General features: G+C 33.8%; 3 protein-coding genes across 3 annotated transcripts in view; all 3 read right to left on the bottom strand.

The window, feature by feature from the left end:
- Positions 1-11,453, bottom strand: part of LOC116346682 — a 31,668-nt gene extending 20,215 nt beyond the window's left edge. Inside the window, exon 1 of the mRNA XM_031776863.1 lies at positions 11,029-11,453. Coding sequence (XP_031632723.1) covers positions 11,029-11,049 — 21 coding nt within the window. The 5' untranslated portion in view covers positions 11,050-11,453. The remainder of the gene's footprint in view (positions 1-11,028) is intronic.
- A 479-nt stretch (positions 11,454-11,932) lies between these two features.
- On the bottom strand, positions 11,933-13,888 carry LOC116346674 (cleavage stimulation factor subunit 2-like). The gene is made up of 5 exons (XM_031776852.1): positions 13,738-13,888; positions 13,513-13,591; positions 12,749-13,184; positions 12,529-12,670; positions 11,933-12,455 (listed from the first exon to the last, which is right to left on the bottom strand). Exons 1-5 carry the CDS (start codon positions 13,808-13,810, stop codon positions 12,142-12,144), a joined length of 1,044 nt encoding a protein of 347 aa, XP_031632712.1. The 5' UTR covers positions 13,811-13,888; the 3' UTR covers positions 11,933-12,141.
- A 141-nt stretch (positions 13,889-14,029) lies between these two features.
- Positions 14,030-15,841, bottom strand: LOC116346657 (cleavage stimulation factor subunit 2-like). Its single transcript, XM_031776828.1, has 5 exons — positions 15,644-15,841; positions 15,490-15,568; positions 15,003-15,426; positions 14,757-14,910; positions 14,030-14,669 (listed from the first exon to the last, which is right to left on the bottom strand). The coding sequence occupies exons 1-5, from the start codon at positions 15,699-15,701 to the stop codon at positions 14,197-14,199; spliced, it is 1,188 nt and encodes a 395-aa protein (XP_031632688.1). The 5' UTR covers positions 15,702-15,841; the 3' UTR covers positions 14,030-14,196.
- Positions 15,842-16,212: the final 371 nt, after the last annotated feature.

Below are 16,212 nucleotides of genomic sequence, written 5' to 3'. Positions count from 1 at the left end.
CTAATTTGATATTTTTCCAACAGATGGCGACACTTACAATTGTCAGTTTTAATAACTTAACAATTAACTAATATTTAGTATTTAATAAAATTTATTATATAATTTTAAAACCAAAAAGAATAACATAAAAAGTTCCCACTTAAAACATTAAAACAATACTTAAAGTAATTTGATTGAATTCATTTTATTAATTGCCATGGACATGTGGCAAAATAGAATCGTCAATTCAACACAAACAATACATATACACAAACATGACATCGTTTAAGCCATAACAACGCAGAGCACAATATGCTGTATAGAAATACTAATACATGCGCGCACTACTCAGCTTCGTCTTTGCTTGTTGCTTCAAGCGTGCATGTGATGCTTGTGTGAATGTATTGTTTGTTCTGCATTGTATGTTTTGCGCCGTGAAATCGATGACAACAAATAAAATGAATTCAAAAAAACTATTTTAAGTATTGTTCTAATATTTTGATTGTTTTTTTATATATATAACTGGAATTAGAATCTAATTTTGAATTCTTATTTTTTAAATATTTGTGAATTCCAATAGAATGGACCCACATTTTTCATTCATTTTCTTTCCTTTTTTCTTTCGAAAAGCAAAATGTCATTTTAACATGAACATATTTTCTCAAATGTTAACATGCTATTTTACTCGCAACACATTTTGTTTGCGAGAAAAATACTATTTTTCCATGAATACCATTTCGGCTGCAGTTAAAATGCCCTTCTTCCATTAATTTGTATTATTTAAATGTATTTTTTTTATTTAAATGTTCTTAAAAAATGCTATCGATGAAAAAATTACAATATGAAGTTTTTTATTCGGATGATTTTTTCAATACTTATTTTTCCATCAAACCACTTTTTGCTTCGAATATATACTATATTTTGATAAATAAAATATTTTTAGAAAAAAAAAACAAAAACAAAGAGAAGATATTCATCTTCCACTTAATGTATACTTTACTGTAGAAATAAAAAAAAATAAAATGTCTTACATCCGTAAGATGAACTTTTCCGCACTGTGATCCACGACATGAAAGAAAACTAAATCTGACATTAGTTTTAGATAAAAATAATTTTCGAAGCACTTTTCTTACAAAAACTACTAAAGATGGGAATTTTTGTATCGGAGCCATGCCTATATGATATCGTAATCATGTGAAAATTTGCAGAGGTTATTTTTTTCACAAAAAGTTAACATTCTGAAAGTTTGAAGAAATTTCAATGCATATTAAGGGTACTTCCCATACAAAATTTCGTTTTAGAGCGAAAAATCCAAAATATTGTTCGGGAGGTGCCCCTAATATTCGTTGAAATGTCTTCAAACTCTCGGAATAGTATTTATGTGTGATAAAAATAACCTGTGCAAAGTTTCAGCTCATTACGATATCATACAGGCATGGCTTCCATACAAAAATCCAAATTTTTTGAATTTTTTGTATGAAAAGTGTTTCGAAAGTTGATTGTATCGCAAAACTAACGTCATATTCGGTTTTCTCGTACCCAAAAACCCCCCAATACACATTTTTGAGTGTTTAAGAATACATTAAATATCACTTTTGGAAGAAAAATTGAATTTTTCCCATGGATGGACATGGGCATCACACCAGACATGACACTTTACCCTGTCAACCAAAGTCGCTCAAAACCTAATGGTTTCTATTCCTCGGCACCCCCAATCATCCTGTGAAGTCAGATTTTGAATTACTTTTCTTGTTTGAAAGTTATCGTGTTAACAAATTTTTGCGTACAGGGTACAGCGTACAGGGTACAGGGTACAGGGTACAGGGTACAGGGTACGCACATACATTCGGACATCGAAAAAACGCTAGATTCGTGTTCCCTGGCCCCAAAAACACCCAGAAAACACATTTTTTATGGGTGTTAATTTTTCGACCGATTCCAATACTTTACCTTACACACTAGGTGTGTGCGGAAAAGTAATATTTATCTTCTATGGTTTCGAACTCTGGAACACGTACGATTCGTGCGATAAAATTCTGCGCGTCTGCTGATCAAGCCAACGAGTTTCTTATTGAATAACACGCTATAATGACATATAAATGACACCGCTGAAGATGAATATCTTCTCTTTATTTTTGTATTTTTTTTCTTTCTAAAAATGTTTCATTTATCTAGTATTATATTAATATAGTATTTATTCGAAACAAAAAGTGGTTTGATGGAAAAATAAGTATTGAAAAAAATCATCAGATTAAAAAATCATCGATAGCATTTTTTAAGAACATTCAAATGAAAAAATTCATTTAAATAATACAAATTAACGGCAGAAAGGGCATTTTAACTGCAGCCAAAATGGTATTCATGGAAAAATAGTATTTTACTCGCAAACAAAATGTGTTGCGAGTAAAATAGCATGTTAACATTTGAGAAAATATGTTCATGTTAAAATGACATTTTGCTTTTCGAAAGCAAAAAGGAAAGGAAATGAATGAAAATTGTGGGTCCATTCTATTGGAATTCACAAATATTTAAAAAATAAGAATTCAAAATTAGATTCTAATTCCAATTATATATGAATCCCTTAGAATAAATCAACATTACTAGATAAATGTCTTCAAATGCGTTACTGAAAAAAGTCAGTCAGCAAAAACGTTATAAAATATATGGAGGATGTCACGCTTTTGTTGGCGAACTTTTTTATATAACGCGTCACATACAGTTTTTGACACTATTGCTGACGTACTTTTTTCTATAACGCATTTGAAGACATTTATCTAGTAATGCTGATCTATTCTAGGCGGTTCATATATAAAAAAAACAATCAAAATATTAGAACAATACTTAAAATAGTTTTTTTGAATTCATTTTGTTTTTTGTCAACGATTTCACGGCGCAAAACATACAATGCAGAACAAACATTACATTCACACAAGCATAACATGCACGCTTGAAGCAACAAGCAAAGTCGAAGCTGAGTAGTGCGCGCATGTATTAGAATTTCTACAGAGCATATTGTGCTCTATTGTTATGGCTTAAACTATGTCATTTTTGTATATTTGTTTGTGTTGAATTGCCAATTCTATATTGCACATGTCCATGACAACTAATAAAATGAATTCAATCAAATTATTTTAAGAATTGTCTTAATAATTTATCCGAAGCATTTTTTTTTTCAAATATTCTGGAATAAAATTGAATCTTTTTGCATTTTTTTAAATAAAAAATGTACAATACGTTTTTCGAACGATCTCATGAGTTTGAAGTTGATTTATTGTATGGTAATAAAATTAATTGTATACTCTTCATACGAAGAACACGCAACAAATCCTTTTTGTAAAAATAATATATAATTAGGATTTAAAAATATAAATGTGTACGAACGACACAAAGGACGCTTTGCGAACTGTCAAACTATACTTGAGTCGTGTGGAACTGACAGCATTTTATTTTTTATATGTGCCGCCATCTATTGACAAATTATGAAAGTAATTATATATTTGTCATTCATAGATCCGTGCAGGTTGTCCTTTTAATTACGTAATTATTGTAGAAAATTTGAATAAATATTTTTATTGAATATAGATTAAATCTAGGATTAATCAGGGGATTAATTTTATTTTCATTTTTGTGACACCAATCCTAGCACCAATCCCGTTCAAAATATTTACATATAAATAAATGAATAAAAAAATTCGTACGTAATACTTTATTACGTAAATTTTAATTACGTAATTAAAAGTGAGGTTATGTTACGCATATTTATTTCTGATTTAATAATCAGCGAATAATCACCGCACAAATCCCAGCAAAATTAAAAAGAAAATTAATTTCCGCTAAAAAACATTAAAAAAATTTTTTATTTTTATTTTTTATTTACAAAAAGTATACTTTTTAGAGTTTTTTGTATGAATAATTCAGTCGATAAGACAGTTTGACATTAGCGATTGACGAAATGTTTATTTACGCGTATTTACCGGTATTTACATTCATTTCCAGTATTGACAAGTATTTACACGTATTTACACGTATTGACATTTATTTTGTGTATTGAATCGTATTTTTTTAGCTTTTTGGCTTGTTCTTTCCCCCTAGGTTTTTTTTTACAAAAAAGTTGTCAATTTTTTCGCGATTGGGCGCACACATTAAATCATGCTCTTTTCTCCAGCCATCGGCTATTTCGTCCGACCGATCACGAACGATCGAGGGGACAAATCAATGGCTTGTCACTTTTAAACAGATCAAACGCTGCAATTTCAATATTTATGCAATAAAAATTACTGTTTACAACGAATTGAGTGTGATTGGCACGGTAAAATGGTGCTGTAATTCTGAATAACACTTCAAATATTAGAGTGGCAAACATTTCACCTTTTCCTGATCATGCACACTACGCAAATCTAAAGCGCACGGATGTGCCGGAAACTGAAAGTTAAACGTGGCAAAATTATTATTTAATAAGAAATGATCGTGTTCATTAGCTGGCAGCCTATGTTTTGGTATCTATTACATGAGAAAAGTAGCATTTGAAACAAAAAATTGCTCTGAACTTTGGAATATTGCAATGAATGCAAAATTTTCGATTTCCAGCAGCGAAACAAAATAACTGACCCATTACAATGCAAAAGAAAAAAAATGATTGAGCAAGTCGACGCCATTTATATGACTTTCTTTAGCGGCGTGTAATATTTTTTTTAATGTCAACAACCGAATCAAAGTTATAGATTCGACGTGAAATAATAATAATATTCGAAGTGCATGGTGTGAAAAATGAGAATAGTAGAAGAGCCAGAGAGAGAGAGCAGAAAGAGAATTGAATAACAATCCGTTGAAATTACGTTCACGATTTTGTTTTCGGTGAGAAAATAATGAAATATTCGTTAAAATAGATTGAAAAATAGCGGAGAGAATTCACTTGAGTGATGAACAGCGGCTCAACAAAAGACAAACATCCGCCACGTATAAATTTAGCGGGTTAAATCAGCTCGGCCGGCTAGCGACAGAAGAATAAAATTGCTCTCAAAGTATGCTAGGTTATGCTGGATAAATGTGTGTTTTTTTGTTGCCTTGCTTAAATCGACAAGCGCTATGACAACACTCAGAATATTCATGTCAGAATACGTTGATGATGATGAATGGGGCCGAATTATTTGTTTGTCACACGAAATAATAGTAAATGCCTACATCACCGAATGAATGAAACGCCAATGTAATCATATTAATTGCCGCTTGAATTGTTTGGATGGTCCGACAGCTCAATGCGATGAGGTGAAGCGAGAGAATGAGAAATGTATGAAATAACTGAAGCGCATACGTCAGACATTGCTTTTCTGTTGTTCCAACATAATAACGATTGACGTTCGATCGCATTTCGAGCGCTTGTGGTTCGTCGCTCTTTCTCGCTACGTGGTTTCATGTCATTTTCGAATTGCAACGAGAGATCGTTAGCCACCGACAACAAGTGAGTTGAAAAAAAGGGAAAATAAACATGAAGAGAGCGCATGAACCCGACCGAACATTTGCATATACACAACATTATTATGGTGTTTTTTTTTTCAGTTGAGTTTTATTGCGTTTGCACAACAACACAAATACTGTCAATTACAAAACGCAATCTATTGTTATATCCGTGCTCTCCATGGTATTGTATATATTCTAAGCAAGTGTTTTTTTTCACAAAATATAACTATATAGTTATGGCAGTGACGCCAGTTCTACTAACATAAGCGGAAAAAAGGGAACGAACACATATTCGACAATATTGTAAATGAAAACGAGATAAATAATAAATATTTTCAGCTTTGGAACGTCATGCATAACAATAGCACCAATTCTTAATGGTGTTTATAGCATTTCATTTTCACATTTTTTTTGCGCACTTGTGTGTAAATTTGCGTAATTTTTTCTATATGTTCAATATATATAATTAGAGTGATCCGTGCTCACAATGTAAAACAACATGTGTTGCTGTGGTCACTGCAAGAGGTTCATTTGTCAGGAAACCAGTGGAAACCGTATAACAACAATAGCCACACACACAGACAGTAGCCAAAGAGGTGCTTTAGCAAAATTGTTACTTTGAAAGAGGTTCGCTCGTAATTGCCAAGTGAGATAAAAATACATTGCCGATCCCTTTCAATTTAAGATACAAACTAAAAGACTTGGGAAAAAATAGCACATGTGCTAAAATTAGTCGATTCGTGTCAGAGATTTTTTTTTCGCATTGCTTTCTTGATTGATTTTTATTGAAGAACCGACAATCGCATTAATTTCTGTTGGATTAATTTGATCATTATGTGAAACGTACACGTTAGAATAATCGGTTCGAAAAGAACAAGAAGCTTGAAGAAGAAGAAAAAACGTGCCTCTAATTAGTGGCATTGTTTTTCGCCGCAATAATTTCAATTGAAAGTCAAAATCATTGTTGCCAATCGAATTAAGAGATTAATGAAACGTCAACTTTTGATCTGATTTTGGAACAATCGGCTTTAAAATACCTGTACTTACATAGAAGATTTGATTCTTCAATGAATTCGATCAATTTCTTCGTTTTTCAAACCAAATTCAATTTGTATCACGTATGAATTTTCCACGGTTAAGTCATGTCTCGTTTTTTTGTATTCAATAAGAATACCGTCGTGTATTCGGTTCGAAGAAAATTGCCAATTTCGAAACAGACACAAGAGAACAGGTGTCTGAATCACACATCCGTTATCCAATTTTCAATAATAAACGAACGAAAAAATGTGTAATATGAAGAGAGAGAGAGAGAGAGAGAGAGAGAGAGAGAGAAAAGCTGTGAAAAATATTCAAGCGTAAAGCGATAGACACGGGCCCGTATTTACATGCGGTCATTGTGTAGAAACTCATATGGAACGTGGTGTATGCGATGTGAACACTGTACATATATAGATTTGCCGAAGAATGCCAATTGAAAATAGTTTAAAAGAATTATTAGTGGTCGATAAATGGAAAACTGAACTGCTAAAAAATGTATATACAAAAGGTGCGCAAACAATATATGTTGGATTGTATGAGTACGCCTCGCTGCGCTCAAATTGAGCCACATGGTGCGTCTGAACACACCGAAATGAGAATGGGCAGGAAAATGAAAATTGATTATTATTTCATGATGAATATATTTAAAAAAAAAAAACGTTTTTAATCGAAATCGAACTGTATTCTAATGTGTGTGTATTTATGGAGTATCATTTGTTTCCAGTTCGCGCACCTCGATGATATCCAAAGGCCAGCGACTGTAATAATTGATTCAACGGTATTTACGGAAATCTTAATGATTTCCTGAAGCGCGTGAAGCAACATTGAAAACATTTTTCCAGCCAAAGTGTGATGTGCGCGAGATACACTTGATCCATCCTTTAGTTCTTAAAGCCGATCGATCATTGTCGATTAGTCAATTTTCTACGCTTGTCAACCGGTTCTCTTTTTTTCTCTTTTGCTCATCACAAATCTGTTCTTCAAGTTTTTTCTTGCTTCTTTCGCTTACAAACAACGACAATTTTAAACATCTAATTGCAACATCACGCTTCAGTTAAAAACTTATTCGTACGAAAAAAAACTATCTTTTCTTTTTTTAATTTTTAATGTAACATTGTTTCGCGCTTCAGTTCGTCGAGACGTCGATGTTGGTGGTGGTGGTGGTAGTGGTGGTGACTAGAGAACTAGTTTAGATTTCCCCGTAATCATTTTACTTTTCATGAGTACCTAGTAGCGAACGCATTAATATCATCACAACACCGTATTATCATGGTTAATTGCGTGGCATTGTCGCGATCTTCTTCGAACTGAACATGACGAATTGAAGAAGAAAACCCAATGTTCGTGGGGAAATATAGGTGAAGTGTGGCTTTAAACTGACAATAAACCTGATTATGATCGCATTTGAAGCGAAAAAATAAACACACAAGCGACTATAAGAATTTTTAATAAGACGCCGTTCGTCATCGCAATGAAAATATGCTTTATTTGCGCCATACATTCACGTGAATTATACGCGATCAAAGCACATTTATAACATTAACAAGTATCACATTAAAGAGAAGTCATGAGAAGACGAAGGAGAAAATAAAGAGAGAGAAAAAAGTCCGGGAGTAGAGAAAAGCCGTATTATGCTCGTCAATTTGTTGAGAAGTGCACACGGTTTAGCGTTAGACCTATTTTCATATGTAGTTGTCATAATTTCTGAACAGAAAAAATATATACACGTTGCTGTCTAACAATTGATGGTGCGACCATTTTTATCTCACGCATTCCATCAGTTATTTTTACGACGTGAACGAAAAAAAACCTGTACGACCCCAAATCTGCACTTTTGACTCAAATTCGGAACACATTGTAAATCGCATGACACATTCTTTTGTTTCAAACTGCATTTGAACCCAATTCAACATGATACACAAAGATCAAGTACTCTATAAGATAGAGCGAGAGATGTGAGAAACAAGAATCACTCCAGAAACGAACGAACAGAAGTAAAAAAAACGAATTAATTGGAGAATCCGGTTAATGGAAACGCAATAATTAACAGAATGCAATGAAGAAATAGCGCTTTCTGCTGCTATTACGTAAATAGCATTCAAGTAAAAAAAAGAAGAAGAAAAATGATAATACGAAATGAGGATAAACATCGGTTTTGATATTGCATGAGCTAAGTAAGCAATTTATTTGTGTTGACTGATTGTTTTTTTTTTTTTGCTTCTTCCACTAGTGGAAATTTATCATCAATTTCTCCTCTTTCTCTCTGATTCGAGACGCTTCTTCGATTTGGAATTCAATTAATGTAATGTTTTAATGGCATGTTTGAGTTGAATCTATGAACAAAAAAGACATTCGTTGGAATGCATGAGCTCGAGAGCTATATAAGCTGATAAAATGCTTTTATATTAAGCAATCGAATTTCAGAAATGAAAAGGCACAAAAATAGCGCCGTCTAAAATATTGTTATTGCATTCATCCAATTTGAAGCCGAATTTTGTTCACTATTTTTTTCCCATTATTTAAAAAAAATCGTTACGGCTTCATGTCAAAAATAAATCTTGTCGAAATATGTCGATTGTGGGGTTTCTCGTTACTTGATTTATGTCATATTTTATTGAATGTAAGTAACCGCAGTCCGGAATAAAAAAATTACAGCTGTTTTCTGTCGCGCGCGCTCGCGCACACTGATCAAAATGTGGGTAGCCGATATTTTACGGTGTCTGTGTTTGAACTGACGTATCTAGTGCGTACAATTGTTCTTTTCTTACATGATCGAGATATCCGACAATTTGCGACAACTGCACAAATACTCCATTCACTTACTCACCGCGATTCTGCACGGTTAAAATAGAAAGTTGGATTGAAGAAGCGCTCGTGCACACACGAAACAAATATACGGAATTCTATTCTCATTTTTTTCTGTTTTTTAAATTTCATTATAAGCACACGCTTTCAAAAATACCAACTGCATTTCTACACGATATATACGCGATGAAAACGAAACAAAAAAAAAAAACAAGCGGAAAGAAAACAAAACAAAGACATCTCTTTTGGACTTTGACGAAGAAGAAAAACTATACATAGTAGTAGAAGAAAACAAAAAAAAAAGTATCTAAGTAAGCGAAATAAATAATTCATTGTTATTTGTTGATGTTGTGTGTGGAGATTTGTTTTAGTTCATCTTGGCTGCAAAGAGAAAATGCGTTCAGCGATGCACGACATTTAGAAGGAGCAATTGGTCAAAGTCAACGCGCCAACGTTTTATTTTAGACATTTTGAACCATTGCACAATTGCCAAAGCGGCCAAATAGAGACAGAGATGCATGGAGAAAGAGCCGTGTATACAAAATAATCGTTCCGGCACAGAAGCCAGATAATCATTTTAGCGTGATGCGTGACCCCTTCAATGCTTAATTCACTGTCGTCTTTTTACCTACATACAGAGAACGAGGTAAAAATGGAAAAAATAAACATTCGAAACTCACTAGATTCAAAACCATAGGCTTATGTAGAAAGTTTACTCTTTTTTTCGCTGTTCATTGAAAATAAAGCGGAAATTCTAGCTTGTAACGTAAGAAGTGACGGTGAATATGTTTGCTGGTTTTGGCAGTGAAATAGTCGCATTTGACGCGTATGGCAGAGGCCCCCTTTGAACAAACGATGAACTTTATTGTTTTGGCGTATCAAATTTATTCCATTCCCATTGCAGTCAGAACGAAAGCGAAATGCGGGCCATTGTTCAATGACAGTTGGCTACTTGAGTGCTGTTTTTTTTGCGGCACTCTGTGTTTTTACGTCTATCGTTTTTTGTGCCGTTGCACGAACCTTAGGCATAATAATGTTTCTAGCCATACACACCTAAATTCAGCCTTTCAGCAAGTATAAAATGAATATCAACAAACGAAACGAAAAAAAACATTCCACTTGATAAAAAGAAACGATAACGGCATTTGATACCGATAACGTTGCGCATTGATTGTGTGTGCTGATTGCTGCGAAAATGCGGTTTACCTCTGCCAGTGTCGTTCAACAAACGGTCGTTTGTGAAATGAAATGTCATAAAATAACATGGTTGCGGTTGTATAGGTTCGAATCAACCTAATATAATAAAATTGCGAGAAAAACTATGGCCATAAAGTTATACCCTCACACACACGCACACGATGTGGTGGCTCTTGAAACGTTTTCTGGTAATTGTGCGATAATTGGTAGAAAGAAATACAATATATAGGTCTTTTATTTATGAATTTGACATTGGCTTTGAGGCGTGTACTTTATTTCTGTTAGGCAAGACACCACAAACGTCTGGCCAAAACGATGTTTTAATTAAAAACATGACAAATTCATCGCGCAATCGGCTATCAAAAACCACCAATTATTTGACCGCAGGCCATGTAATTGTAGCATATCAAATCGAATGGAATTAAAAGGTGTTTATTTCACAGAGAAATTATGAATGACATGCATTAAATCGCGTCACGATGAGTTGTTTAAAAAAATTATTGTCTTATTATTATATTTTTTTATACTTCAAGGGTGAATGAAAAAAATTACCTCGGCTCCAATCTGTCGCATGTTTTGTTATCACTTTAGTTAAAACTGCAATTGAATGTTCAAATTCAACGAATTCTCTCTGTTCCCGAACAAAAAAATATACACTCGCACTATTTTTGCACAAAAATTGTTTTCAAAGTGGATGCTTAAAAGCCACTGGTCTTTTGTTGACCACAATGTAATACTGATAAAAAATCGACTGTTCAAAAATTTACTCAAGATAAAAAAATGCTAAATTGTTCTGTAAACTTTATATAAATTGCCTTGGCGCAGAGTTGATGAAGAAAAACAAGATAAGTACAAAATTGTTATTTGGATAAGACAAGTGATATTCGAATTTGAATTGGATATGTTTTGCATGCACACACGATTTGTTTTACGTCTGACCGGCTCGAGTTACTACCTATAACTGTTGCTATTTTCTGTTTTGCTCCGTCGAGTCGATGTTGATCGCGGGCACAGTATAATCACACTCTCTATAGAGACTGGAAAGCCGTGCGCGCATTACAACATGTGAACACACACACACACACAAAATCGCACACTCACTACACTCACTCACCGAAATCAGGTGGGAAAAGGTAATTTGTTTATGTTTGCGATTGAGATTTGAGCTCAACTTCCAATATACACAGTAATGCCATTACTTACTACGAGTGTTATATAAAAGAATTAATTTTTTCCATGAATATTTTCATTCTTTTTTTATATCGTTTGCATCGATAATTAAATGTAAACAAAATCTGTTCATTCCGGCCATTAGATGGCGTTGTTAGTCGTATAAACATTCATATTCAACAGAGACACATTAGCATGACTTTGAAAACGAAAGTATAATAATATAACCGAATAACATGTCTTCAAATAAAAGTGTTGCTCGAAATTATTTTATTTTATGTTGCAATAAGTTTGATACAAAGTGCTGGGACGACACGATTTTTATTCTTTAATATTCCCTAATATAATAAAAATATACAAAACTGGTAACATTTCACCTTAAACATGCTTCTAATAAATGACAATTTCCAATTCAGATTAAAATAGATTTATAACAATAAAATGATAGAATTAATGATTTTGATGGGTTTTCATATGTCGCTTAAGATAAAAGAATCAATTCGCGGTATTTACACCAAATTCTTTCTTTAGAACGTGAAAGGCTGATTTTAGATCAGCTGGAAGCGATGCAATCGTATCATCGCTCAAAGTCATAACTTGCATTAACAATTGGGTCTCTGGATCATTCACATCATCAATTTGAGCGGTAGCCGAAGAATATTTTGTTTTTTTACTTGATTCTGGGCTTTTCGTTATTAAATCCAAGGACCGTTTGTGACTTGTGGATGGCTGAGAACCATTGACCTTCGTTGGGGGAGGCGATATATCAAAACAACCCGTAAAATAGTGTCGTTCTCGTATTGTGGAATCTGAGAGAATAGATTTTTAGAGCGTTAGACGAATTTAAAAAAGCTGTTGAAAGAAATAGTGTTTTTATATTACCAATTTCGGGGAAATCAACATCTTTCTTGACGATGGCATTATTTTGCAATGGGATAGAACTGTTTGAATCGATGGAATTTTCCGGGATTTTTTCGTTTGTGTTTTTGACCGGTGGCATTTTACTTGGCTTGAACAGAATTGACTATAAATTGGTAAAAAAGTAATATATTTGGCGAGTTTTGGTGAAGATAATGAACTTTATGGCACAAATAAAACTTACCACAGCTTTTTGTGGATCAACAATACCCATAACGACCATTGATTGTACCAGTGCATATGCCAATTGTGGATTTAGCACTAGCATCTGGTGTGCTCCGCTTGGATTTTTTTGAATATATAATTTCATTTGTTTCATAAATTCATACATTTGCTCTGGTGCCGTGGAAGTTACAATTCTCGTGATAATTTCGGGTGCTTGTTCGTCATTGCAGAATGTATCATAGGGATTTGCGATTTTTTTGTGTGGCCTTTCCACCATCAGCTGCGCTTGCACCATGCGTAATTTTTCTGAACATAAATTATCCACAATTAATTTATGTCCATCAATTTCGTAGCCATTCAAATTTCGTAACGCATTCAAAGCAGTTTCCCGATTTTTGTATTCACAAAAACCGTAGCCTTTATGTTTTTTGGCACTATCTGTGTCTTCTATAAATCTAGAAATTAAATGTGATTTTTTGAAAATATACTCTTAGTAAATACAAATGGCAAAATCAAAATTAGTCAGAGTAAATTTACATTTTACCATCGATAAAAAATTACAGATGGTAAAATAAACCACGCAATTGTTATAATTCAGAGAGATACATTGATGAAAATAATGGATGGTTCTATAAAATTAGAATTCCACATTTTTTTACTGTGTCTCTAAAGGTTTATTTTACTAACTATAATTCTCTATATGGATGCCATTTTGCTTTGATTATTTTTGATATTGCCATCTGAATTTGCTAACGGTAGTTTTTTTCTCATATTTCGACTCACTTTAGAGAACGAACATATCCAAATTCGCCGAAAATGCCCCTTAATTGGTCTTCAGTGATCTTTTGTGTGATATTTCCGACTGCAAAATTACAAAATTATGTTTAAACCCAAGCACAAGATATTCGATTGATGATTCGATTGTTGAATTTTTTTGATAAGCGTAAATAAATCCAAACAAAGATATCTTGTTTCCTTTTAAGTTCAAAAATTGGAAAATTCACTTACTGAAAACCGTTCGCAGGCTCTTTTCTATGATATCGCGAGTCTTACTATTTTCTTCGCCCATCTTTTCATCCATCTGTGAAAAATCGAAGGTGACAAAAAAAAAACCAAAAAATGTTCGTATGATTAAAGAGCAGCGGTCTCAACGTGTTTGAAAAAAAAAAACGATCTGTTAATGATTTCTACCTGTCAAACTATATTGCCGGTTTTGTTGTCTTCCAATAGGGACAACATTTCTAATGAGATATACTCATTAGGAGCTGTAATGATGAGAAAAAACAATACTCGGAATGTGTTAAGGTAATTAAAGTTATTTTATTGGAACCAAAATTGAAAAGGTATTTTTTCAATTAATTCTACAAAAACATTATTTGTATAATTTGTCAAAGCTTATACAATATAGTTAGTTAATCATGCATATTACATCGTTTTAAAGTTATAAATGAAATTTAATGATGTTGTTTAACGTGGTGTACTCTTGGCAATTTGTTCCTTTAGTACTAGAATACTGGCTCGTTGCTCTGGTGATAGCATGGCAATTTGTTCGTCACTAAGTTGTAGCACCTGCATAATCAATTGAGCCTTTTCGTTGTCGGATGCATCGTTTGGAATAACGCCAGGTACATTTGTCGGAGCACCGCGGTTTAGTACCGATAAAGATTGTTGCTGTGCTTGTTGATTGGATTGTTGCGCTTTCATACGTGGATCAGCCCGTTGCCTTGGATCGGCCCGTGGATCGGCTCGTGGATCAGCCCGTGGATCGGCGCGTGGATCAGCACGAGGATCCGCAACCTGAAATGGTGGCACAGCTTGAGGTGGCCTTGACTGATTCGGCGGTTGTCGAATAAATGATGTATCCATCATATTTGAGTTGCCAATTGAATTTCCCGGCATTGAACGCATATCCAAATCCATATTTCGATTGAGACGCGGATCTATTGTGAAGTAAATTGAATACAAATTGTTAGTATATAATTGAACTGATCAAAAAAGAAAGATGAATGAAAAAAATATTGCATTACCCATACTGCGTAGATCAATGTCTTGACTAACTGGGAAATTGGGTATTCCCATTGAATTGATTGGATTGCTCGAACTTGGTGGCATACTTTGTGGAACCATTGCCGAGTTATTCGAAATCACCGGCGGCATTTGATTAGAACGGAACAGCATTGTCTTTAAATAGTTGAAAATTCTTTTTTTGTAAAATCGTAACTTTGGAAAAGATTTGAAATAATTTTAAAGTAAAATGAAATAATAAAACTTACCACAGCCGTTTGAGGATCAACAATACGCATAACGACCATTGATTGAAGCAATGCATACGCCAATTGTGGATTGATCAATAACATCTGACGTGCTTCGCTGGGATTATTTTGAATGCATAATTTCATTTGCTTCATCAATTCGTACATTTGCTCTGGTGGCATTGAGGTTACAGTTTTTGTAATGATTTCCGGTGCCTGTTCGGCATCGCAATGTTCACCATACGGATTTTCGACTTGCGGTCCTTGCAACAATTGTTGCATTTCCATGCGTGATTTTTCTGTACACGCATTATCCACACGAAGTGTACGTCCGCCAATTTCATAGCCATTCAAATTTCGCATCGCGCTCAATGCGGTCTCTTGATCTTTGTATTCACAGAAACCATATCCCTTTGGTTTGCCACTTTCTCGGTCGAATACTAACCTAGAAATTAATTAAGATTTTTTAGTTCAACGTCAATAATTTTTTTCTTCAATTTCAACTTACTTTAACGATAGCACTGGTCCAACTTCACTAAAAATCTCCTTTAGCTTTTCTTCGGTGGCTTCGTATGGAATGTTTCCGACTGCAAAATACATAAACATAATTAACATCAAGTCTATTCAAAAGTGCACACTTAAAAATAAAAAAAATCACTTACCGAAAACCGATCGCATGGATTTATCCATGATACTTTGGTCGTTGTTCTTTTCACCCATTTTCACAAGATTTTATTATCAAAACAATTGAAGAAGAAAGTTAAAAGCGTCTGTATGCTTGAGCAAAAGTTTTTATATTATGTGTGTAGTATTGTGCACTGTGACTTTTATACCTGCAATAATGCCATTAGCTAATTACATCTGTCAAATTACTTCGTGCGGTTTCCGATAGGGAACATATCATCGAAGAGAATAACAACTACACGTACACAATTACACATACAGACTGTCAAAAGCATGAATTAAATTCGAACGTATATCGTGCTATCAAATGTTTGTGTGTTTCTCGGCACATAAATGTCATTTCAAAATGTGAATTTTACTGTTTGTAGTCAGAGTGGATAAAACGGTTTGCGTTGGTTTACGTTATCAGCGCACATAAGTTTGCGTTTGTTTACCGTTTCCTCTCGCCCATTTACATGGTGATTTTTCGTTTCGATGTATCGAGAGAATAAAAAAAACTGTAGCACACAACACACGCAATGCGAAAAAGGGATGGTGTAACAAATTG

Source organism: Contarinia nasturtii, unplaced genomic scaffold, assembly GCF_009176525.2.
Source record: "Contarinia nasturtii isolate CC-2019 unplaced genomic scaffold, AAFC_CNas_1.1 Cnas_scaffold_1627, whole genome shotgun sequence".
In the NCBI taxonomy this organism is placed as follows: domain Eukaryota; kingdom Metazoa; phylum Arthropoda; class Insecta; order Diptera; family Cecidomyiidae; genus Contarinia; species Contarinia nasturtii.
This window is presented reverse-complemented; position numbering and strand designations above follow the sequence as displayed.